Genomic DNA, 25,686 nt, shown 5'->3' on the forward strand with positions numbered 1-25,686 from the left:
TGCTTTTTGATGTACTTCGACGCCAAGGTTAGATCGACATCTCAAAAATCAACCACAGGAAAGTCCTGTAATCACTTTTGACATGTTTTTTGATGCCAATGTTAAGTAGACATCAAAAATACAAATCAATTTGATGTAAATTGACTGCCTTGATGTCAAAGTAACATCAAATTAACATCTAACATTGGCATCAAAAACCATGTCAGAAAACAATTGCAGGACTTGTAATCGATTTTATGACGTGTTTTTGACTCGTCAAAAAATGCAAATCAATTAATTGACTACAAACATTTAAGTTTGTTACTGATGACTCGTTTCAGGCAGTTCAGAATCAATAAAGACAATAAACCCATTTATCATGCATTTTGGTCTTTAAAGCTTTGAAGACTTTTTTACATTCACAAACATCTACATTTCACACAACATAAAAGATATTATCTGAAAAAAGCATTATAGGGCACTTTTTTCTAGCTCTTTATACAGCACTACGTGACAGAAAACTGGTCTGTTTATCTAATATTTCTGCCAAAAGAATGCACAGTGTGAAGAGTGATAAGTGCTGCTGTTATAGTTGAGGAATTTGCACCTGTTCACCTTATAAACGTCTGTTGTCTGTTTGACTGACGGCTCATCAACAGACTTTTTTCTGCTTAAGGGTTTCAGGTTAAAGTGTTTATAGGGTGATATTTTGCTGTAAGATTCAATTAGTTAATGTACAAACTAGCATGAACAATGAACACTAGAGTTTAGTGGTCAAATCACAAATCTCACGGTTCGGATCACATTATGGTTTCTGAGTCACGGATCGGACCATTTTGTCGGATCAGCCAAAAAGGGAGGAGACAAACGTAATTTGCTGTCCATTTATTACAAAAACAGAGAACCCGTAATTTTATAAAAAAATAAAATGAAGAAATAATCAGCTGAATAAAAATAAATTGTAAAATATTCTTATTGTGAAAACCCTGTTGCTGATAATGCTAAATGTATAAATCTAACATTTTAATTTATACAACCCATATTTATTTTTAGTTTCATTTTCAATAAATGATTCAGTTATTCACTCATAAAACCTCATGTTTCATTGCTAGATGTATCATTTTTGAAGAATTATTCAGTGGCATTTTTTTCGATGGCTGGTTGTCACCACCTATTGGTTAAGTAATGTAATTGCTGCCTACAACTTTCATTTTTGAGCGTCAGGTTAAATGCACATGATGGTGATTTTAATCTTTGCCATAAACGTCAGTGAATTTATCTAAACTATAAACTGTTATCCCAGTACTTTTGTGTTATTTGACTGTTTGTAACTTTTAATAACTAATTTATAACTCACTATAACCGTTTATAACTAACTCAAAAGACTGAATCTCTTTCTTGATTTTTGCATTTTCAGATTTGAATGCAGCGATTCGAAGGATTAATAAACATGTAAATCACCATCATTAATAATTTATGTTGCGTGGATGTTAAGATCCTGATCTTTTAATGATTAAAAAGGCCGCTTATTCTGAATGCATTAATGCAGACTAAACAAGTAGTGACAGAAAACACCTTTAATAACCTAAGAAACCCAGCACTTCCCGAATAACCTACCACAACTTCTTCCGTCATCATTATATTTTACAGGAAAGACTAAATGCTTTCATACATGTGATCTGAATGATGCGAGAGGCGATCTCCTTGCGATCAATACAAATTTAGGATTAATCTAAAAGTTAAAAAATTGTATTAATTCTGTGTGTTCCGAACCGTGGGTTGTGTGGTCCATACGAATCACAGGTCAACCGTGATCCATTACACCACTACTAGATTTATTACAGCATTTATGATCACACTTAACAAGAAGTATTCAATGTATTTACTAACATGAAGAATGAACAGTACAGTGTTAATTAAATAGTTAGTTATTAAATTACATGATTAAAATCATAACTCATCTGTTAACAACAGTTATTGCACTGTGAGTTAATTTGAACAAACTAAATGACTTTATTTTCATTAACTAACTTTAACAAAGATGAATAATTATGCTAATACATTCATTATTCATTATTTGTTCATGTTAGCAAATAAAATACCAAGTAAAACCTTACTATCTTATTTATTCTTCTTTGTTAGTGCTAGGTAATGAAAATAAAGTTGTTCATTCTCAGTGCATTAACTAATGTTAACAAACAACTATGATTAATAAATGCTGTCAGATATTCTTAGGTAATAGTAGTAAATAGGGTACATTAAATAACATTAACTAATGGAGCGTTATTGTAAATTATGACCATTTATACTAAGTTGGTTTTGGCAGAAAAGTGCCATTGTAGTATTTCCTTCAAGCAAAAGCACTTTTGAGATTTACTAATATAATTGTCATAATTGGATTTTTCTCTAAATCTCTAAATTAGGGTAATTATGTAGCACTGTTTTATATCGCATTGTAGAATTTCACCATTGGGGACTTTCAAAAACAAAAAAGCAACCTACCTGGGGTGAAAAGGACAGCAAATCTGCGATTAGCCCTGAATTACCCTTCCACTCCTTGCGTTTTGAATAATTAATGCCAATCAAAACCAGAACCATTACATTCTTTGGTGGAATGATCTGTTCTGAGATAAGTTTACAGTCACACCTACCAATTATTTCCAAATCTCATCTACAGTTCAGTTTTCATCAGCTGTCTTATCATTCAACATGTCACAGGGTGTACCTGTGACGGCCTTGTAGTTCTGCTGAAATTCGTGTTTTGTGTCTTCGTTCACTTGGTGAGGGTCACAATCGCATTTTGATATCTGCTGTGTTTCTGTGTCATGTGATGAAGCCTCCTGTCCTTCAACATCGCTTGTGCGATCGGTCAGATTCAGATGATGAATTATACAATTATTATGTCCATTGCAGTATCTGGGAAGTTAAAAAAAAGGTCACTCAGAAATAATAAAGTATGAGATTTGATTCTGTACTATGAATATAAAGCGAAGGCCATCAATACTTCTTCAAAAACAATATTTTTGTTTCCTCGTTGTAACCCATCAGGCATCAACATTTAAAGAACACATAAAAGATGCAAATTAATTTGATATAAATTGACTAAAAACTGACATCTAACATTGCCTTTAAAAAACATGTCAAAAAACAATTACAGAACACTCCTGTAATCAAGTTCGCTGCATTTTTTTAATGCCAATGTTAGATCTACGTAAAAAACATTGGGATAAAAAACAAGATAAAAATTGATTACAGGAATTTACTGTAATCAATTTTTGGTGTGTTTTTTAATGCCAATGTTAGATCAACATAAAAAACATTGGCATAAAAATGTTCCATTAATGCAAGACATTGTCTCGTTCAGTTTAAAGTGCTTCATAGGCTTCATTATTCCAAGTGTAAATTGAATAAAATATTTCCAGAAGTGTCCCCTGTGTGTGACAAATGTCAGTTTTTAGATTCCAACCTGTCTCATTCCTATGTTATGTGTCCCAAATTACAAAGTTTCTGAAACAAAATATTTCAAGTTTTTTCAGTAACATTAGACATTCCCATTAAACCATATCCTATATTAATTATATTTGTCTCCAAAGAATTTTTGAGACTTACACAGGTAAAACAACAGTTGTTTCATATGGATTTATCTCTGCCAAAAAAAAACTATTCTTTTGTTTTGGAAGAAAAAAGAAGTTCCAACTCTTAAATTATGGCTGACAGAGTTAACCGGTACATTACATCTGGAAAAAATCTGATATACCCTAATAGACAAGGTTTTGTTATTTGAAAAAATGTGGTCCTCTTTTATTTCCTTTTTACAAACTTGTGATTAATATGTTTACTATGCCTTTAGTACCTACGTTTAATGTTGGATACGCTGGTGGGGGGTTGGTTGGGGGAATGCATTATTTATTTTTTTTGTTTGTTTAATTATTATTTTTATGACTGTTGTTTGTTGTTGTTGTTTTTTTATTATTTTTATTTTTTTCAAATGTCTAATTGTTTGAATGCAAGTCTTATGTTTATGTTTAAAAACAAAAGTGTATTTTCAAGTAAATGTCTGCGAAAATTTCTAATAATAAAAATATTGAAACCAGAAAAAAATAGTTCAAAATTGATTACAGGAATTTACTGTAATTGATTTTTGATGCCAATGTTAGATTAACAACAAAAAAACATGAATACAAATGGAAATCAATTTGATGTAAATCGACTACTTTGATGTCAAAACAACATCAAATTAACATCTAACATTGGCATCAAAAAACACGTCAAATGCGGGGGGTTTGATTTTGCCCCTAATAGTAACTCTAAAACAGCCCTAAAATGGCATGGGCCTTTAGAATCGTCCTAACCCCCATTGATTTTTGACAACAATGTTAGATCGACATAAAAAAAACACGCCAAAAATGCAAATCAATATTAATATCATTATTGATATTAACTGACTACCTATTGACTAAAAATTGACATCTATTAACATAAAAAACATGTCCATGTCCATTCCTGTAATCAATTTTTTATGTGTTTTTGGACACCAATGTTAGAACAACATAAAAAAAAAATGTCAAAAATCTAAATCGATGAATTGACTACATTGATGTCAAAACGATATCAAATGGACATCTAACATTGGCATAAAAAACATGTCAAAAATTGATTACAGGACAAATCCTATTTTTTTGACGACAATGTTAGATCGACATCAAACAACACATCAACATCAAACAACACATCAAAAATGCTTTTGATGTCAATTGACTACCTTGATGTCAAACCAACATTAAATTGACATTTGGTCACATTTGGTCAACATTGCCATTAAAAAAAGTCAAAAATCGCTTTGAAGACTTTCATTTAGTTGATTTATGGCATTATTTTTGGCGCCAATGTTAGATCAACATTAAAAAACAGGTCAAAAAATGACACATCAATTTGATGTAAATTGACAACCTTGATGTCAAAACAACATCAAATTGGCAATAAACAACACACCAAAAATCAATTACAGTTTTTTTGTAATCAATTTTTTATGTTTTTTTTTTCATTCCAATGTTAGATCAACATCCAAAAACACATAAAAAATGCAAATTAATTAACTGACTACCTTGGTGTAAAGACAGCATCCAATTGACATCTAACATTGGTGTCAAAAAATGTCAAAAATCGACATGTTTGATGTCAAAAGGGCATCAAATGGATGTCAAATGTACGTCAATATTTTGACCAAATGATTTAACATGTTTTTTGATGTCAATGTCAGTGTCAATTTGATGTCGTTTTGACATCAGGGTGCCTGGAAAAATTGTACTTTCTGTTACCTTTGTAACTTTAAAATGTAAAGCGTTCTGAGAATTAAGTTTTAAAGGTGCTACAGTATATAAAAATACATTTCTTCTTCTTATTATTATTATTATGTCAGAAGAGTTAAGAAATCAGTCTTTGTTGGAATAACCCTACTTTAAGGAATAACTCTGATGAAAACACTTGTTCTCCTGATAAATTGTCATTTACTGGGAAAAAACTAAACAAAATTAAAAATTTGAAATATTAACAATTTACTCATTCCTAGTAAATTCCTTTTCCTCTAGTAATTCCTTTTTTATATACAGTTGAAGTCAGAATTATTAGCCCCCCTGATTTATTAGCCCCCTGTTTGTTTTTTTCCTCAATTTCTGTTTAACGGAGAGAACACATTTCTAAACATAATAGTTTTAATAACTCATTTCTAATAACTGATTTATTTAATCTTTGCCATGATGACAGTAAATAATATTTTACTACATATTTTTCAAGACACTTCTACACAGCTTAAAGTGACATTTAAAGGCTTAACTAGGTTAATTAGGTTAACTAGGCAGGTTATTGTATAACCATGGTTTGTTCTGTAGACTACAGAAAAAAAATATAACATGGGTTTTAAAAATAAAAAAAAACTGCTTTTATTCTAGCCAAAATAAAACAAATAAGACTTTCTCCAGAAGAAAAAATATTATCAGACATGCTGTGAAAATGTCCTTGCTCTGTTAAACATCATTTGAGAAATATTTAAAAAATAGAAAAAAATTTAAAGAGGGGCTAATAATGCTGACCTTAACTGTATATTTCTCATCCAGTCCATGTTATAAATGACACCATTATCATTACCTGGTTCTTCGAGGAAATGACTGACAGCTACAAGCTCCTCCCCCTCATCTGACTGTCCAATCCGCTCTTGATTCTCAGATACAGGTGAAGATGCCTTGCTCTCAGTATTGATCTCATCATCAAATTCACTACTGCTGTCCAGAGTTTTAACGTCATTAATCATTCCTGCTATCTGTACATCCTCAACAATAACACACATGTCTTTGTTAGGTCCTTGTCCTGGTGGCATGGTGTCTGCACTGTTTTTGGAGTCACACATAGTCTCTTTCATGTCATCTGGATCTCTCAGGTTGGAAAGATCTGGCTCAGCCTGAATGTTTGGTAGGTTTATTTGGTGTGAGGTGTCAGTGGAGGTCGTCTGTGAAGCAGTAATGCTTTTAGGAATATTTGTGTCGATGTGTTGACATGGCTTAATAACATGAGATTCTGGGAAGGGTGGTGCATGCTGGGAGAAAAACATTTCGGCACTGCATTCGTCTTTCTTAATTGGTTTATATGATTTCATCTCCTCAGCATCTGCTTTCTCATGTCTCTTTATAATCTCTGTAAAGGATTCCTCTTTCCTGAGCACACACACGTTCACTGCTTTCATCATGTCATCTTGATCTCCTTCGTTTTCATGTTTCTCGATGATGTTGCCATATTGTGTTTTTTCACCCTCTCCATCTACTAGTTTCCAATCCTGATCATATCTTTTATCAATTTTACAATCATTTTCTCTCAAGTGTTTTGACATAATATTTGCATTTTGTATTTTCACATGTTCTTTCATTATTCTGCCATCTTCACCATCATGCTCATAATTCCGTAAGCATTCTTCCAAAGTATTTCCATGTTGTATTTTTTCTATTGTTTTCTCATCTTGTGCTTTTTCCTCTTCATAATCTCCATATTGTATGTTTTCACTCTCACAGTCTTCTGTCATGTTCAGTTCCCACTCTTTTTCTCCCTCCAGTTCCTCTGCAGTTTTCCCATCTTTCATTTTCTCAGCTAGTTCTTTTTCCCTCTCCAGTTCTTCCATATTTCGCTCCTCATAGTCTGTGATAATATTCACACACTGTATTTTTTCAGTCTCGGATGCTTCCCTGATTTTCTCATCTTCTTGTACTTGTTCTTCTTTTATGAAGTCTCCATGTTGTATTTTTTCGTTCATACAATCTGTCATTTTCAGTTCCCGCTCTTTTTCTCCCTCCAGTTCCTCTGCAGTTTTCCCATCTTTTATTTTCTGACCTTGATCTTTTTCACTCTCGTTTTCTTCCATATTTCCTTCCCCACAGTCTGTAATAATATTCACACACTGTATTTTTTCAGTCTCGGATGCTTCCCTGATTTTCTCATCTTCTTGTTCATCTATATATTCTTTTATGAAGTCTCCATATTGTATTTTTTCGTTCAAACAATCTGTCATGTTCAGTTCCCGCTCTTTTTTCCCCTCCAGTTCCTCTGCAGTTGTCCCATCTTTCATTTTCTGACCTTGATCTTTTTCACTCTCGTGTTCTTCCATATTTCCTTCCCCACCGTCTGTAATAATATTTAAACCTTGTATTTTTTCAGTTTTGGATGCTTCCCTGATTTTCTCTTCTTCTTGTACTTGTTCTTTTATAAAGTCTCCATATTGTATTTTTTCGTTCATACAATCTGTCATTTTCAAATCCTGTGCATTTTCTAAGTCCTCTACTTCTGGACTTGTTTCTTCAATTTTCCCATCTGGCTCATTTTCTTGTCCGAATTCGTCTTGTATTTTTTCAGTCTCAGATCCTTCCATGCTTGTCCTGTAGTCGTCTTTTTCATTGCCAAATGCTTGCACTGTTTTTCCATCTTGTTTTTCTTCATTTCCACGTTCAAGCATTTCCCCACCGTGTTGTTTCTCATGCTTTTCTAAACTTTTACCATCTTGTTTTTCAGAGTTTTCTGTAATTTTTCCACCTTGTTCCTTTTCTCTTTCATTTTCTTCAGATTTTTCCAACACCATTTCATTGCCTTGCTCACGATCTTCCATATTTCTTACATGTTGTATGTTTTCCATCACAGATTCTTCATCATGTTCCTTCTCACAGCCAAATTCCTGCCCAATTCCTGAACCTTGCACTTTTTGACTGTAAATTTCCTCCTTGTTGCTTCCATGTTGTATCTTTTCAATCTTGAGTTTATTCACATTTTCTTCCTCACATTTTTCTACAATATTACCATCTTGCTCATTTTCTTCCTCAGATTTTATCATAGTCTTCTCATCTTCACTCATATATTCTAAAATTTGTATTTTTTCACTCTCATAATCTTCTGTACATTTCCAATGTTGTAATTCTTCACTCTTTTGCTCTTCCATGATCCGTTTATCTTGCATTTTGTCAGCCTCGAGTTCTTCCACAATTTTCCCATCTGCTTCCTTGACAGTGCCACATTTTTCTTCACATTTTTCTAGCTCTTTTCCATCATCTCTCACACATTCTTCCATAATTCTCTCATTATTTATTCGTTCCATCCCCAATATTTCCATGCTTTTCTCATCTTCTTCTTTTTTGCTTTCAAATATAGCCACAGTTTTATCATCTGTCTGTTCTTCTGTATATTTTCCTAAACCTTTTCCATCTTCCTCCTTTTTCCTTGTAATTTCTTTCTCTTGCTCTTCATTTATCCATTTGGCATGTTGTATTTCTTCACTCTCTTGTTCCCCGAAACATTTAACATCTTGTTCATTTCTATCTTTAAATTGTTCCACATTTTTGCTAACATCATCTTCTTCTCTCTCATGCCCTTTCATAATAATTCCATCCTGTTTTCCTTCACTCTCAACCTCTTCCAACTTTTTTTCATCTTGACATATTTCACTCTCAAATTCTTTCACATTTTTCGGGACTTTATTTTCTTCACTCTCTTGTTCCTCCAAAAAATTCCCATCTTGTTTTTTTTCATCTATAAATTCCTCCACAAATGCACTCTCAAGTCTTTCCATAATATGTTCCTTCAGTTTTTCTTCACTCTCAACTTCTTCCAACATTTTCCCATCCTTAATTTTTCCACTTTCAAATTCTTCCTTATTTATGTTCCCTTTATTTCCTTCACTCTCTTGTTCTCCCATAATTTCATCTGGTTTTTCTTTACTCTCAACTTCTTCTACATTATTTCTTTGGCTCTCTTGCTCCCCCAAAATGTTCCCATCTTGTTTTTTTACATCTTTAAATTCCTCCACAGTTTCACTCTCAAGTCCTTCCATAATATTTGGATCCAGAATTTCTTCACTCTCAAATTCTTCTATTTCCTCAACTTTTTCTCTTTGACTCTCAAATTCCTCCACATTTTTCTTAATTTTATTTCCTTCACTCTCTTGTTCCTCTATATTTTTACCATCTAGTTCATTTCCATCTTTAAGTTCCTCTAGAGTTTGCTCAATTTCCCTCTCATGTCCTTCCATAATATTTCCATCCAGCTTTTCTTCACTCTCAATTTCTTCCAACATTTTCTCGTCTTGTTTTCTTTGACTCTCAAACTCTTCCACTTTTTTCTTTAGTTTACTTCCTTCACTCTCTTGTTCCTCCAGAATTTCCCCATCTAGTTCATTTCCGTCTTTAAATTCCTCCAGAGCTTCCTCACTTTCTCTCTCATGTCCTTCAATAATATTTTCATCCAGTTTTTCTTCACTCTCTTGATGTTCTCCCAACATTTCCCCATCTTCTTTTCCATTTTCAAAGTCTTCCACATTTGTCCAAACCAGTTCTCCTTCACCTTCACTTGCATCCACAATATGTCCATTTTTTTCATCATCACTCTGACATTCGTCCATCATTTTCTCATCCTGTTCTTCTCCCATTTCACCTTTCTCACTTATAGCTTCTTGTTTTTCCTGAATCGTCCCTTCATATTCCTCACAATCCTTCACATCTCTTTCCTCGTTCTCCTCTTCCTCTTCAACCGTAGAGATAACCGAAGCCCGAGCAGTAAAATCTCTCTCAATTTCCAGATCAGTCAGCATTCGTGGAGCAACCGGCAGCGCAGGAAGAGGTCTTGATGGCGGCTCAGGAACCAAAACACATGATGAAGGAACAGACGTTTCTGCAAGCTGATCTTCTGGAGAATCTTCAAAACCAGGTGGAGGTGGAGGAAACTCAGTCACTGTTTCTGGTTGTTCATTCAAATGGAGCTGCTCGGGAATTGGTGGAGGTGGGTAAAAGACCAGACTATCTAGTATTTCACTGATTGGGCTTTTAAGTTGAAGTTTAGTTGGAGGTATTGGTGGAGATTGGAGTTGTGGTGCAATGGTGGATACAGCGAATGACACCATCAGCTTGGGGGAAGATATTTGGATTTTGCTTTTGGCAGATACCATTGTGCCATTAGGAAGTGTAGTTTTAGTGAATATAGTTGGGCTTTGGGAAGTTGGAGTTGGAAATTGAGAAGATATTCGAGATGATGATGACGATGGTGGTTCATTGAAGCTGAAGATACTGTCTGTCTGACTGCGATGAAGTCTTTTAAAGGGACTCCTGTCTGCACAACAACAAAAACAGTTGCAAAACAAGTAGATCACTGTCATTATAATCAACAAATCTGTCTGCATGCACATCAGATGGCTGTAAAGTGACGCAGGTTGACTTGCTGAAAACCCCATTTTGTGTCTTGCCGATTTTTTTGGTCTTTGTAAGTCACATCTGATATGAAGAAATAAATAATTAATGGTTCGATGTGAAAATCTATTGCTATATATTTTCATACATTATATGCTTAAATAGCTGGTAGTACTTAAAGGGATAGTTCACCCAAAACTGACAATTCTGTCATCATTTACTCATCAGTCACGTGTTCCAAACCGGTTTGAGTTTCTTTCTACTGATGAGCACAAAAGAAGATATTCTGAAAAATGTTGGAAACCTGTAACTATTGACTTTTGTTCTTTCCTACTGTTAAAGTCAATGGTTTTCAGCATTCTTCAAAATATCTTCTTTTGTGTTGAACAGAAATGAGACACTCATAAATATTTGGAACCACTTGAGGTTGAGTAAATAATGAATGCATTTTTATTTTTGGCGATGAAATACATTAATTTTTTCATTTTCCTTCCGCTTAGTCCCCTATTTATCAGGGGTTGCCACAGTGAAATAAACCGCCAACTTTTCCAGCATTTGTTTTATGCAGCGGATGCCCTTCCAGCTGCAACCCAGTACAGGGAAACACCCATACACATTCTCATTCAAACACACACTCATACTCTACGGCCAATTTTGTTTACCTATTTCACCTATAGCGCATGTCTTTGGACTGTGGGGGAAACCAGAAACTGGGTATATTTAATAATATTTGATTGGTTAACGCATTATGAAATAGAAACACAGCAGAATGAACTGCCCACTTATCCAGCATATGTTTTAAGCAGCGGATTCCCTTTCCAGCCGCAATCCAACACCGGGAAACACCCATACACTCCTATATTCACAGTCATACACTACGACCAATTTAGTTTATTCAATTCACCTACAGTATAGTGCATGTCTTTGGAGAACCCAGAGGAAACCCATGTGAACATGAGGAGAACATGCAAACTCCACACGGAAATGCCAACTGACCCAGCCGGGGCTCGAACCAGTGACCTTCTTACTGTGAGGTGATCATGCTACCCACTGCGCCACCGTGTTGCCCCCATACATTTATTTGTTAAAGCTAAATTTTGAAAAGTTAATACAAATTACATAAACAGTTTTTCTGTTGTGATATATTTTAAAATGTAATTTATTCCTTCGATGTGAAGCCAAATTTTAAGCATAATTACTCCAGCCTTTAGTGTGACACGATCCATTTTATTCATGATTCAACTAATTTATTTGAAATAAAAATCTTTTGTCAATTCTGATATGAAGACGTTTTATGTACAGTTCAGATATTCGTTTCATTCAGTATATGCTTATATGCTGGTTACACTTTTAAGTTTGAGAATCACGTTTAGGCATGGGCCGGTGTAAGTTTCTGATAACGTTGGATAAAAATATAGTTTCATGGTATTAAGGTATTGTGTTTACTGCTCTAAATTAAGTTCTTTTCAAATGTCTGGGTAAAAAACTACTTTTTTCCACCATTGAACACAATATATTTTATTTTAGGAAACATTTAGAATATTTTGTAACAGTAAACATGTCAGGCTAAATAATTAAAATAAATAAATGACATCTGCTATCTTGATTAGTTTCAAAAACACAGATTTCTTTACAAAACGTAAAAAACACACAAAAAAACTTACGTATACCTTACGAACGGTATAACAGAATTTTTTGCGGTTTTAAAACCGCTGACTTTTCCAAACCGCGGTATACTTTGAAACTGGTTATCCTCCAATGTCTAATCATGTTTAAGTTTGTCAATAAATTAAGAAAATAAATAAATAAATAACATTTGTACAGCATAAATCTAGATTAGGGCGACGCGTTGGCTCAGCAGTTAGCACTGTCACCTCACAGCAAGAAGGTTGCTGGTTCGAGTCCCGGCTGGACCAGTTAGAATTTCTGTGTGGAGTTTGCATGTTCTCCCCGTATTGGTGTGGGTTTCTTCCAGGTGCTTTTTATTTCATTGATTTGAAGCTGAATTTTCACTCCAGTATCATACAAATCATTTTTTTTCAGATACAAAACATTCAAAAACCATATATTTGAAATATAAATATTTTGTTTTAATGTAAAAGGCAATTTTGTCAGTTTAATGCATCATTGCTGAATAAAGCTTTTCTAAAAATCATAGACCCCAAACATTTTGAACATGAATGTAACAATATTAAAACATTGTGTAACAAATAACATTATGAAATATGAAACAAACACGTTAATGAATCATTATTCATCTGTTGTTTTGAATTTGAAAATGCAAATATAGACCATTTTGAGGGATGTAAACAATAGCAACAGTCCTAATGTATTTCCTGCATTACATTTTCAATTTCCATAGCTTCTGAGAATCCAAAAAGGTCCACTTATTGATAAAAAAAAAGTGATGACAGCTGTTTTAAATTAAGATATGATTGAATTGCCTCTTGTTACAGTTAAGAAATAGTTTGATAGCAAGCAGGAAATGTTATGGGTCAATGACATGACCACATTGAAATGGTCTATAAATGAACTTGGCTTTTCTAAGAGAAGTTCTCAGATGTGCAGTTAATATTTCAGTCAATGCTAATTTTTATGTCGATGCTGCACTGTACCTGGACGTGGCGAGTTGGGACGGGAGCCCGTTTGGATGCTGGAGGAGGACAGTTGTCTGAAAAACTCTCTGGGGTTTACAGGTCGCTGAGACACCAGAGCTGCTGCCTCCTGCTGGACATACAGAGTATTACAGATTTATATCATAACGTTCACTGGCTTCATACTTGGGGGTGGGGAGGGTTCAGGTTTGATTGACAGAACTCACCGCAGCTTTTTCTTCCGATTCAGAGCGTGAAGATCTCACTTCTTCATCTTCGCGCTCCCTTTTCTGGTGCTCCTGTTATGTAAGAGAGATAAATATGCAGCTATTAAAAAATGATCACTTGATTCTGGATTTACGTTCTTTTGTGGTCATTTGACATTTTTATTTTTTTTCTATAAAGTATTGTAGACATTTCTTCCAAATTTTTAATTAAAATATAATTTAGTGCATTTTTTTGTTACATGAAATCTAAAAAAGTACCATGTTTTTAGACAAAACAACACCAACGTTTGGTGAAATAACCCTGATTTTTAACCACAACAAAAGTAAACATGATTTTCTGACAATAATTTCATGTGAAATTTGTAGAACCAAGCCTTTATAGAATGAAGCAAATGTTAATATTTTACACACACAGTTAAAGTCAGAATTATTAGCCCCCCTTTGAATTTTTTTTTCTTTTTTAAATATTTCCTAAATGATGTTTAACAGAGCAAGAAAATTTTCACAGTGTGTCTGATAATATTTTTTACTTCTGGAGAAAGTCTTATTTGCTTTATTTCGGCTAGAATAAAAACTGTTTTTAATTTTTTTAAACACCATTTTAAGGACAAAATTATTAGTCCCTTTAGGTTATATATTTTTTCTATAGTCTACAGAACAAACCATCGTTATACAATAACTTGCCTAATTACTCTAACCTGCCTAGTTAATCTAATTAACCTAGTTAAGCCTTCAAGCTCTATAGAAGTGTCTTGAAAAACATCTAGTAAAATATTATTGACTGTCCTCATGGCAAAGATAAAATAAATCAGTTATTAGAGATCAGTTATTAAAACTATTATGTTAAGAAATGTGTTGAAAAAAATCTCTCCATTAAACAGAAACAAAAAAATAAACAGGGGGCTATTAATTTAGGGGGGCTAATAATTCTGACCAACTGTATGTCCATTAAATTCAGAGAAACTAAATAAATAAATTACATTTTATAGATATGTTATGACAGTGTTTTTTTATATATATAATTGATTAACATTTGTAGTTTTATATTCATAGTTCTTATGAATTTTCTGGGAAATTTTTTTTATTCTAAATGGCAATAATTTTATTTGAAATTTGCTCAAAATGCTATAAGATCTTTATAGAATAAAACAAATATACATATTTTATACACATACCTTATATGTCCATTAAATTAAGAGAAACTAAATTCAATTAAGTTAAATTAGATATGTTATGGCATGGTTTTTTATATTATTGAGTAACATTTAGGGCGGCATGGTGGCTCAGTGGTTAGCACTGTCACCTCACAGCAACAAGGTCACTGGTTCGAGTCCCTGGCTGGGCCAGTTGGCATTTCTGTGTGGAGTTTCCATGTTCTCCCCGTGTTGGCGTAGGTTTCCTCCGGGTGCTCCGGTTTCCAACTACAGACATGCGCTATAGGTGAATTGAATAAACTAAATTGGCCGTAGTGAATGTGTGTGTGAATGTGAGAGTGTATGGGTGTTTCCCTGTACTGGGTTGCAGCTGGAAGGGCAAACATATGCTGGAATAGTTGATTTTTCATTTCGCAGTGGTGACCCCTGATAAATCAGAGATTAAGCTGAAGGAAAATGAATTAATAACATTTGTAGTTTTCTATAATAGTTCTTATGAATTCAAATATATGGATTGTTTTTATTTTCAGATTTTTTTTCAATTAAAGTTTAGGTAAGGTTTTTATTATTATTATTTAGAGATATAACAAAAAGATATTTGTGATAAATGTTAATATTTTACATGCATACCTTATTTATCCATTACGTTCATGACATTACTGAATAATCTCTCTTAAAAGGAAAGTTCACACAAACATAATAATAGTAAAAAAAAAAACTAAAATTTCTTTCTTTCTTTCTTTCTTTTAGTGATTGTTGAACACAAAAGAAGATATTTTGAAAAATGTTGCAAAACAGCAGCCATTGACATCCATAGTAGCAACAAAAATACTATGGAAGTCAATGGCTGCTAATTTCCAACATTCTTCAAAATTTCTTCTTTTGTGTTCAACAGAAGAAAGAAACCCAAACAGGTTTGAGAAGTTGAGAATGAGTAAACAATTATTTTTGGGTGAACTATCCCTTTAATTAGTATTTTCCATGACTTTATGCATGCAAACACACATACAGAAACACACTCATACCCATTTGATTTTCTCCTGTTTGTGAGCTTCTGCCTCCAGCTGGGCCTGTATTCTCCTATTTAAAAAGAGTTTACAAGTTTACAAGTTTTTTTTTTTCTGTAATTTAGTGAGAAATGTTTGGAAAGGTTTGACTGACCTCTGCTCCTTTATTTTCTCTTCTTGTTGCTGCATCCTCCTCTCTCTCTCCGTGGCTTCTCTCTTCTCCTGGATCATTCGTTCTCTCTCTCTCTGTCTTCTGTCCTCTGCTGCCCTCCGCTGTTCCTCCTTTTTCCTTTCCTCCTCTTCTCTCTGGAAAAATGGTCAGAAACAACTTACTTTCTTTTTCAAATATTTACCAAGGGCTGTTTAACGGAAAAAAAAGAATATTTTAACATAATAGTTTTAATAACTAATTAATAACTATTTTATTTTGACTTTGCGCAGGGTCGGACTTAACCAATAAGCGAGGTAAGCAGCCACTCAGGGCCCCAGGGAAATAGGGGCCCCCAACCAATGCCAATATTGATCATATAGCTCCTTTATACATTTTCAATCATATGTTGTAAAATCTGTCAAGAACTGTTACGATTTTAAATCTTTTAAAAACTGAGTCCCCATGAATAATGGAACTAATCAAAGAAACTGCTAGCCAGTGTTGCCAACTTAGCAACTTTTCAGACCTCCATAGTGCCAAATTTTCAAAAAAGTGACTAGCGAGTGTTTTTAGGTGTTATTAGACTTTTTTAGAGAGTCTTGTGTCTGTGCTGTACCATTCCTAACGTTTCTCTTCGCAACGAGCTGCGGGTGATGCCGTCCGCCTCTCCCCCGCCTGAGAGCACTCAAAGGCGGCACAGTGCCACACAGCCATCCCTCACACCTGCAGCATTGAGAGCAGATCATTCCTCTGCATGCCGACGGCAAATGTTTTAGCACCAGAAGTGCTTCTGTATTTCCCTGGTACAATCAAACCGATCTGCTTCTCCTCTGTTTTAAATGTAATCATTTAACCCTCTACTGCATGGTGTAACCATATGGCAACATGATACTTATGTTCATTTCCCTGCCACTTTTTTTTTAAGACCAACATAAAAAATTTTTGTGGGAAAGAGAAGACCTTAGTTTAGCCAATGTGCTTTGGTTCAAATGACATGTTGTGTTTTCCTGTAGCGTGATTTCTGACAGACTGGCGTTTATTGTTAGTAGTTGCTGAATGCAAATGTAAACGTCAATAAAAACAAAGGATCAAAGTATGTCAGATCCACAAAAAAATCTCAAACATCACCTCCAGTAAGTTATGATGACATACTTACAACTCAAAAAAGTTTTTATCAAATTATTTTTATGTAAACCAATCAAATGTATGCGTTGACAAATGACAACACTGTGCACTAGTGGAACATGCAATATTGCAATGGGTTAGCTAGCTAGCAAGGTCAGCTGTGAACTTTGAAGTTGTAACAATAACAACATGAAAGCTTCAGTAGTAATATAATGTTGATTAGTCTGCTGCTGGAATCAGCTTCCAGAAATGATCAGATGTGCTCTAACAGTAGGCACATCCAAATCAAGAAAAACACATCTGTTTAGCTGTGCCTTTACTGAATGAGCACTGTGCTACGTCCAACAGATCACACTATTATGTTTTTCTCTTCTTTTTCATTCTTTTATAACACATTGTATCTGTTTTTTGTTTTTTTTTTGCCATTTTTATTATTTGTTTTTATTTCTCTTATACTTGTTTCTTTTATTCCTGTTTATGTAAAGCACTTTGAATTGCCGCTGTGTATGAAATGTGCTATATAAATAAACTTGCCTAGCCTAGTCATGTGTTAATGTTAATTAAGGATACAATCTAGTTTTAATGGCAATACTACTTTTGAATAGATATGAATACAGGGAACAGTGTATTAGCGAGCACCACCATGTTCTATGGTAAGTGAAGTCAGAAAAGGACAGAACTGGCTCTTCCTGCAGATGAAAATGAGGATGAGATGGGTTTTAGTGACTATGAGAATGATGTAGACTGGACATTTGATAAGAGCAGTGATGCAGACAGTTCAAGTAAGTTAGCTCAGAGGCAGATAAGACAGGTGTAGTATAGTATAATATACAGTAAAAACATTGTTAGTTAGTAGCTACTGTACATTATTCTCATACATCTGGATATTTTAGACTTGGTATGTATTTGTTATATTATTTACTGGAGAAAATATTTATATTTACTGTGTGTTGTATACATGATAATACAATATTAGGTTTGTTTTTAATAATATCCAGCAAAAAATAATGGAATAAATGAAAGCTGTTGGAATATGAGTTGTTGGAAAGTATGTATAAGGTGTCTTTATAAGTTCTGTGTTAAAGCTAATAATACTGAAACACCAATTAAATAATTTCAAACAACAAAATTATTAATTATAAGGAAAATTCTAAATTTGAAATTTCTAGCTTAGATCCACTGTTGGACGTCTTTATATCATTAAGTACCTTAAAAAAGATTTTTTTCCAATTTTTTACAGCACTTCAAGTTAAGCCATTTTAAGAAAAGAAAAACAGTCAAATATTTTTTTTATAGATCTATCATATTGCGTGCAGTAGAGGATGGACCATTAAATGGACCATTTATTATTTTCCTGCATTTGTTCACAATCACAGAGATTTCAGTGACACCAGTCTGCCAGCGATCAGAGAAGAGGCAGGAGTGTTCAAGAGTGAGATTTTTAAGAATATTTGGGGAAAAAAGTAGAAATACGACAGCTTCCTCTGCGATCCTGCTGTCTGACCGAAACAGCTGTTGATGATAATGCAGATGATGAGCGCTGTGAGCTTGTTAAGAGTGGGCCTGCTTACATAACATTTCCCAGTGAAACGGCCGCTGACTCAAAAAAACGCAATTATTCAGCTCATATTAAAAAATGGTGAAAAGATTAGTTTGATGGATTGTGAATTCAATTAGTTTAAATGTTACAGTTTTTTTATTTTTATTATTATTATTACTATTAAAACCTAATCACAACAATGGCCAATAAACTGTACATCGGGGTGCCCAAACTCAGTCCTGTAGGTTAGTTCCAACCCCAATCAGACACACCTGAGCTAGCTAATCAAGCTCTTATAGGCTTTCAACATCTGTGCTGGTGTGTCGAGACAAGTTGGAGCTAAAATCTGCAGGACACCAGCCCTCCAGGACTGAGTTTGGACACTCCTGCTGTACATAGTTTGTGAACTTATTTTTTTATTTGTAAATTTGTTGCTTTTAATTTTATATCAGAAAGATAAAGGTTCATTTAAATTTTAAAATAAATAAAATATACTTTAAATATTCTAAATATAACATTATAAAGTACATCATATTTTTCTAGTAATTTTGCAAGATACTAGTATTCAGCTTAAAGTGCATTTTAAAGGTTTAACTAGGTTAATAAGGGTAATCAGGCAGTAATTGGACAACAGTAGCCAATCAAAAACATAATAATATTGGGGCTAATAATATTGATTATTATTATTATTATTATTATTATTATTATTTATATAATAATATAATAAAATAATAATAAAACTAATTGGATATCAAGGCCATTGTTTTATTTTATTTTATTTTATAATATAATATTTTATTTTCGATATTTTATTGTATATGATATGGCAGTGTTTTGATATATTACTGAATAAATGTTACTTTGTGTACTTTTCTATAAATAGTTGTTTATAAATGATAAAAGTATAATAATTATAAATCAATTATGTTTTTCATTTTTTTAAATAATTATGTTTTAAAGTTTAATAGCTTAAAAATTTGTTTAGTTTTAATTATTATTATATGGTTATGTATTGACAACAGTGTTTGTTAAGTATGTACCATAACATACATACTTGATAACAATCATTAAACAAATATTAAACAAAACAAAACTCATACCTCCATTTGTGCCCAGAAGGAATCTCTCTGGATCCTCTGAATCTCTGCAGCTGCGATTGTCCGCTTGTAATTGGTGCCCTGGAAATGTTGTGGAGATGCTTTTATTTGTTTGCCATTTTCCTGATTTTAAAAGCATTAATTTGCCTGATTGGCTATGCTAGTCAATCAACTTCATCATTTAGAATTAATAAAATCTGCCCTGTTTTGGTAACAGTCTCATACCACAGTGGCGTGTCTGTCTTCGGTCCGGCGTCCGGGTCTCGCTCTCGACCCCTGGGGCACTCCTGCAGATTTACAGGCCAGAGCACAGATCCGCTCCTCTGTGATTTCATCCAAAGTGTGGGCCGGAAGAAAGATGTGCACTTCCTGAGGCATCAAAAACACAGATGTTTGACTTGTTTTTATATTGTTACCTTTTCATTTTAAAAATAAAATCTAATACGATAAAACTACCATAAAACTTCTGTATAGGAACAAGGGATTTTTTTTTCTTCAGTCTATGCTTCTTTATCGCCAGTATTTACCAATAATCCAACTTTCTTTTTTACCTTAAAGAAGGCTCTGATGGCTGGTATATGACTTTGACACTCAGCTCTGCGATACTCCTCCACATCCTTTCCCACCTGAGAAACCACAAACACTGTTTGAAAAGGAATAATCAAGAGTGTTTTACATTAAACAGTGAACTGTGGATGAACTGACCCATAATATCATGACGAAGCGCGGTTGAGCTTTGCCTACCCTGCACATCCCATACAGTGGCAGTCTAGGGTTGAGTTTTGTTGACAACTCTTTCAATCCGCCCACTATTAAACACACAGCATGAAAACAGGGCCACAAATATAAGACGTTATTTCAAAGACATTCGGCGTGCTCTTACCTCCAGAATCAGCCAGTCTGAGTCTGTTCATTATCCCATCATAGGTGAATAAAGCCCTGTTCACAGAGAAAGAAATGGTCACAGAGAATATTAAAGGCTCGTGTTATTGCATTAGGATGGATAACTCGATTTCGGAACAAAGACAAATGTGTTTTAAATGCATGCAAGTTCTCTTTTAGTAACATTCACAGGAATGGTTTTGTACTGATGTTTGAGTGTTTGGTTGTGTGTATGTTATTAGAATGATTTCTGAAGGATCATGTGATGATGACAATTCAGAAAATTAAGCTTTGGCATTACAGTGATAAGTTATACTTCAAATATTTTAATTTAGAAAGATGTTAATTTAATTGGTAAGTTAAAACAGTCAAAAATGCACTTAATGCACAATGTAGACAAATACACCTGTATATCATATCTTTATCAAATAATTTGTCATTTTTATTGTTTACTTTATTTTCCATTAAAGGTCCTTTTGTCTTGTTGTGTTGATATGTATATGTGAGTTCCTAAGGCCCTTTCGTTAGCAAGCTTGTTCCTGGGTTCTAGATTATGTGGTTTTTGGTTTTGTTTATTTCTTTGCTTTGGTGCAACTCTGGTTCCCTTTTCTCTCTTTAGTTAACTTGTAATTGTTGTTTTCTTCATTTGCTACATTGTTAATAGCTCACACTTGCATATCATTTACTGGAATATTATAGGCTATATGCACAGCTAGTGTTTTGTTCCCCTACCGATAAACTTCGGGTGAATGGTTAATGTGACTTCTTTCAATTTTATATGGTTCCTTTTACAGCATCGATGTTGTAATGTAATTAAAATACAATCAGTTAAACAGACTTAATCATTCATTCAGTTGTTCAAGTGTAAAATGAGATGAAAAGCTATTTACACGCATGCTCATCAGGATCAACAGCACAGAAATTGCATTGAAAAACTGGATTAAATTAAATGTTCATATTTTAAAGACATGGGGTGGAAAAATAGAATTTAATGCAGTGGTTCTTTTACATTCTGAGACCCACTTTATATCATATATCAATCAGTCAGTGAAGATCATTGATTTTTAAAGAAAACAGACCTTAAATGCAGAGATTTTGTAACAGCATCCAGTTTACTGGAAGTGCTTTAACTGGAATACTGAAATTAAAAGTCCTTCTGCGTATACCCTATTGGATTAAACAGATTGAAAGTATTTTACCATCTCTTTGTTCATTTATACACATTCATTTTACCCAGCAATAACATGTTGCATTTTCCCTAGACACCTTATTGAATTGTATCATTTAATGTTAATAAATGCTAATAATGCTAATAAATGTTACCTTTACAAATATGACTTTATTCAATAACATAATATGTAAAAAAAGAAAAGCCATTTACACACATGTGCCATCAGAATCAGCAGGCTAGCACAGAAACTGCATTGAAAATACTTGAATTAAATTAAATGTTCATATTTTAAAAACATGGCTTGAAAAAATGGAATTCAATGCAGTGCTTCTTATCCATTTTGAGACCCACTTTATATCGTATATCAATCAGTCAGTAAAGATCATTAATTTTTAAAGAAAACAGACCTTACAAATTGATTTTGTAATGGCATACCGAAGCGATTTAGGTGGCCTTCTGCGTATACCCTTTTGGAATAAACAAATTGGATGTAATTTACTATCGCCTTGTTCATTTATACACATTCATTTTACCCAGCAATAATAACGCTTTTTGCGTTTTTACCTTATTAAATTGTATCATTTAATGGGGGCTCGTCCGGGATAACGTGACATTTAGAAATTAATGTTATTAAAAGCACATTCTGATTTTTTCAAATATATTCCACAATATTGCTATATTTACTCTATTTTTTACTCTAATAAATGGTAACTTTATAATTATGACTTTATTTAAAAGCATAACATTTTTGTAATTTATCTTAAACCCTTTTTAGCTGGCAGCCTTTTCAGTTTTCAAAACTTTCAATATGGTGAGCCTATAAAAAAATCCTTTAACAGCAGTTTGTCCAAATGAAGGACAAAGAGATGACCTTGTGATAAATGGATAAAATATAGTAAAGGATATTGGCAAAGTATAAAGATTTAAAATGACAATTAATTTGTATTTTTTTGGTCACACCGAGATCTGTAAATATAGTCTTTCAATATGATTCATTTTTACTAAATGTTTACTTTAATACCAATAAGATAGGAAACATTCAAATGTACGGGTGGTGGTGGGAATTAAAGTGCTGTAGTGCAATATTGATGTTTTAAAGATTAAATATGTGTCTATATATTCACAGTGCACAGCATAAATGAGTACAGCCCCTTTGAATATGAATATTTTTATCAATTTTTCAATCAAAGTAGAGTAGACAAAACATTTTGGTGCTTTTATAAATATTGTTTGACTGTTATGTTCATCAAAATAAGTGTGTGGTCACCTAACATCTTTAGGAATAGAAAGATAATACATATTTCTTTATTTTTTTTTACAGAATATCTACTTGTTTTCTTTTAATGGTTCTCTATGATTTTTTTTTTGATCTTTTAACAGTTTATTTCAGATTTTTCCCCTAGCATATTCATTGGTATGTACACATTTTGCACTATTATCTTAAGTTCATTTCCTTCGGCTTTGTCCCTTTATTTATCAGGGGTTGCCACATCTAGCATATGTTTTATAAAGCGAATGCTCTTCCAGCTGCAACGCAGTACTGGGAAACACCCAAACACTCTTACATTCAAAGACATACACTACAGCCAATTTAGCTTATTCAATTCACCCATAGCCTTTAGCCTTTAGACTGTGAGGGAAACCGGAGCACCCGGAGGAAACCCACGCCAATATGGGGAGAACATGCAAACTCCACACAGAAATGCCAACTGACCCAGCCGAGGCTCGAACCAGCGACCTTCTTGCTGTGAGGTGACTGTACTAACCACTGTGCCACCGTGTCACCAGTTCCAGTTTTAATTCAATCTAACATACAAAAGTTTATTTTCCTACAGAAAGTATAAATTTAAAAGAGAGATAAGACCTGTACTCATTTATGCTGCCAATACACTGTACATTATGTCTGAAGATTGATGGTCCCATTAGAACTGAGGTGGGAAAGTTCTGAAAAGTCAGTACTGTAAATTAAACAGGAAAATAAAGTAAAAACAAACTTCAGGCACAAATAGTAACATTTCCTGTGAATTTGTGCCTGTATACAGCAGCAGGACCCTTCTCAGATCCCCAGAGTCTTCAATAATCTTCTCACACTCAAAAAAACAAAAGGCTCGTTTTCTCCACATTCTCATCACAACAATGTCAGAACATACAATACATACAGCCTACAAATAACAGCAGGAAGCTTAACTAGCACAAAAATGTGCACCACGTTTAAAAAATGTGACAAAACATATATGAATGTGGCTATTTACAGACTTTCTTGGAAATCGCCATAGGTTAAATATACCATAGCCCTTCTGGAAAGCATAATCACATCGACGGGTAATCCACACATTTTTTCAGCATCTAGGTGAATACTCTGAGCTGTGTTCAAAGAAACGGTTTATAAATGACTTGAGCTGAAACTCTTGACCACATATACTAGACGCTGTCAAGCATTTTACATCTGACTTGCGTAAGACACACAATTTAGCTGATTTGGGTGCTGTTATGGTGTTATTATACAGTAGTGATGCATTTTTTCAATAAGGCAAGACAGTAAAAAATATTTTTTTAAGCTGGACGTTTTAACAAATATTAAACTGTTTATTTTATTATTATTATTATTATTATTATTATTATTATTTTACTTTGTAAACTGTAAAAAAATACATGTTAATCAATAGTTTCTGGATTTTGTTATTCGTTTTAACAATGTGACATTTATTGACATTTCTTTTAGTAGTTATGAAATAATAGATAATATAGAGAGAAATAAGTCCATAAAATAACAGAAAAGTACTGTCAGTTTATTACCAGGCTTTTATAGTGTAATTTACAGCACCAATGCAGACAATGTATCACTTTGAGCTATTTTTTATGTCAAAAAAAGCAACATTTTCAATCTTTTCAACAGTAAAAGTTCACTTAATGCAGTTTAAATACATAAATAAACTGATAGATTCATCTGTCTTTTCAACACTAATATTTTAACCTGAAATAATTTTAATTTCATTTTAAAGGGGACCTATTATATAATAATAATTTTTATAAGGTGTTAAAACACAGTTGTGTGGCAACAGTGTATGAATATAGTCAGTTTCTAATGGTAAAACGTAATTAATTACTGTATATTTTTCTATATTCAAACTTGATAAAAACAGTATGCAGGAACACTTTGATTGACATTCTCTCTTCGTACATATCTTTAGAGGGGGAAAGCTCCGCCCATTAGCGACAATCTCTCCCTCATTAGCAAAAAACAGCCTTGACTGAGAAGCAGCCATTGCCATTAAGAGTTTTCACGACATACCTGACAAAGATAATGTCTGCGTCTAAGGGCGTACTCACACTATGCTATCCGAATCATGCCCAGGCCCGTTTCCCGGATCGTTTGAGAAGTGTGCTCTGAATCGGGTTCAGGCACAGTTCAGTTGGCCGGCCCTGGCCTGGTTGGAAGAGGTGTGCCAGAGCGCGGTTCACTTGAGCTCAAATATTTGACTGTGTGTCACTGCGTCCCAAACGACTAAAACAATATAACTAAAGAAATCTCCACGGTGCTGAGCGAAAGCGCTTACTGAACATCGATGAAGTGAGCGTGCTCAGGCAGAATGTAATGTAAGTGCGGGCCGTCGGGGGAGATGGGAGGGGGGACAATCGTGCTTCGGCCCGGTTCAAGGCAACTGTCCATAGTGTGAGTACGCCCTAACTGTCATTATAAATGTAATTTTAAGGCATCTGCGTCAAGTGCACACGCGGTCGCATATCCCTCGCCATGGCTGACGCAGACGCTGACACGCACCTCTCAAAAAATGTAAGTACATGTCGCAATGACGCATAGCGCAAAATCTGTGATTGGTCGGCTTGGTACTGGTGATGAGCGCGGGCGGTCCTGAGAGCCACAAATCCGATGAAGTGAGAGTTTACAAGTGTGGTGTCCCGTTAAGGAGCTCCAGATGGAAATTTTTTGTTTAATCTTATGATTAAAGTTGTTGCACATCCGCCGGTTCCCGCCTCTGAATGAGCGAGTTTTAACTACTTGTAGCATTCAGAAAAAACAAAACAACCATGAAG

At 33.9% G+C, this 25,686-nt stretch overlaps 1 protein-coding gene across 1 annotated transcript in view; it reads right to left on the minus strand.

The window, feature by feature from the left end:
- Positions 1-949: 949 nt before the first annotated feature.
- LOC130214903 (trichohyalin) overlaps positions 950-25,686 on the minus strand; it is a 30,737-nt gene continuing 6,000 nt past the window's right edge. The window contains exons 2-12 of the mRNA XM_056446757.1: positions 20,464-20,519; positions 20,286-20,389; positions 20,132-20,206; positions 19,806-19,949; positions 19,584-19,661; positions 15,822-15,973; positions 15,686-15,740; positions 13,507-13,578; positions 13,301-13,409; positions 6,124-10,608; positions 950-2,895 (exon numbers count right to left, since the gene is read on the minus strand). Of these exons, the coding sequence (XP_056302732.1) occupies positions 2,867-2,895; positions 6,124-10,608; positions 13,301-13,409; positions 13,507-13,578; positions 15,686-15,740; positions 15,822-15,973; positions 19,584-19,661; positions 19,806-19,949; positions 20,132-20,206; positions 20,286-20,389; positions 20,464-20,519 (5,359 nt within the window). The 3' untranslated portion in view covers positions 950-2,866. The remainder of the gene's footprint in view (positions 2,896-6,123; positions 10,609-13,300; positions 13,410-13,506; positions 13,579-15,685; positions 15,741-15,821; positions 15,974-19,583; positions 19,662-19,805; positions 19,950-20,131; positions 20,207-20,285; positions 20,390-20,463; positions 20,520-25,686) is intronic.

The sequence above is a fragment of the Danio aesculapii genome, chromosome 21, assembly GCF_903798145.1.
Source record: "Danio aesculapii chromosome 21, fDanAes4.1, whole genome shotgun sequence".
NCBI classification, from domain to species: domain Eukaryota; kingdom Metazoa; phylum Chordata; class Actinopteri; order Cypriniformes; family Danionidae; genus Danio; species Danio aesculapii.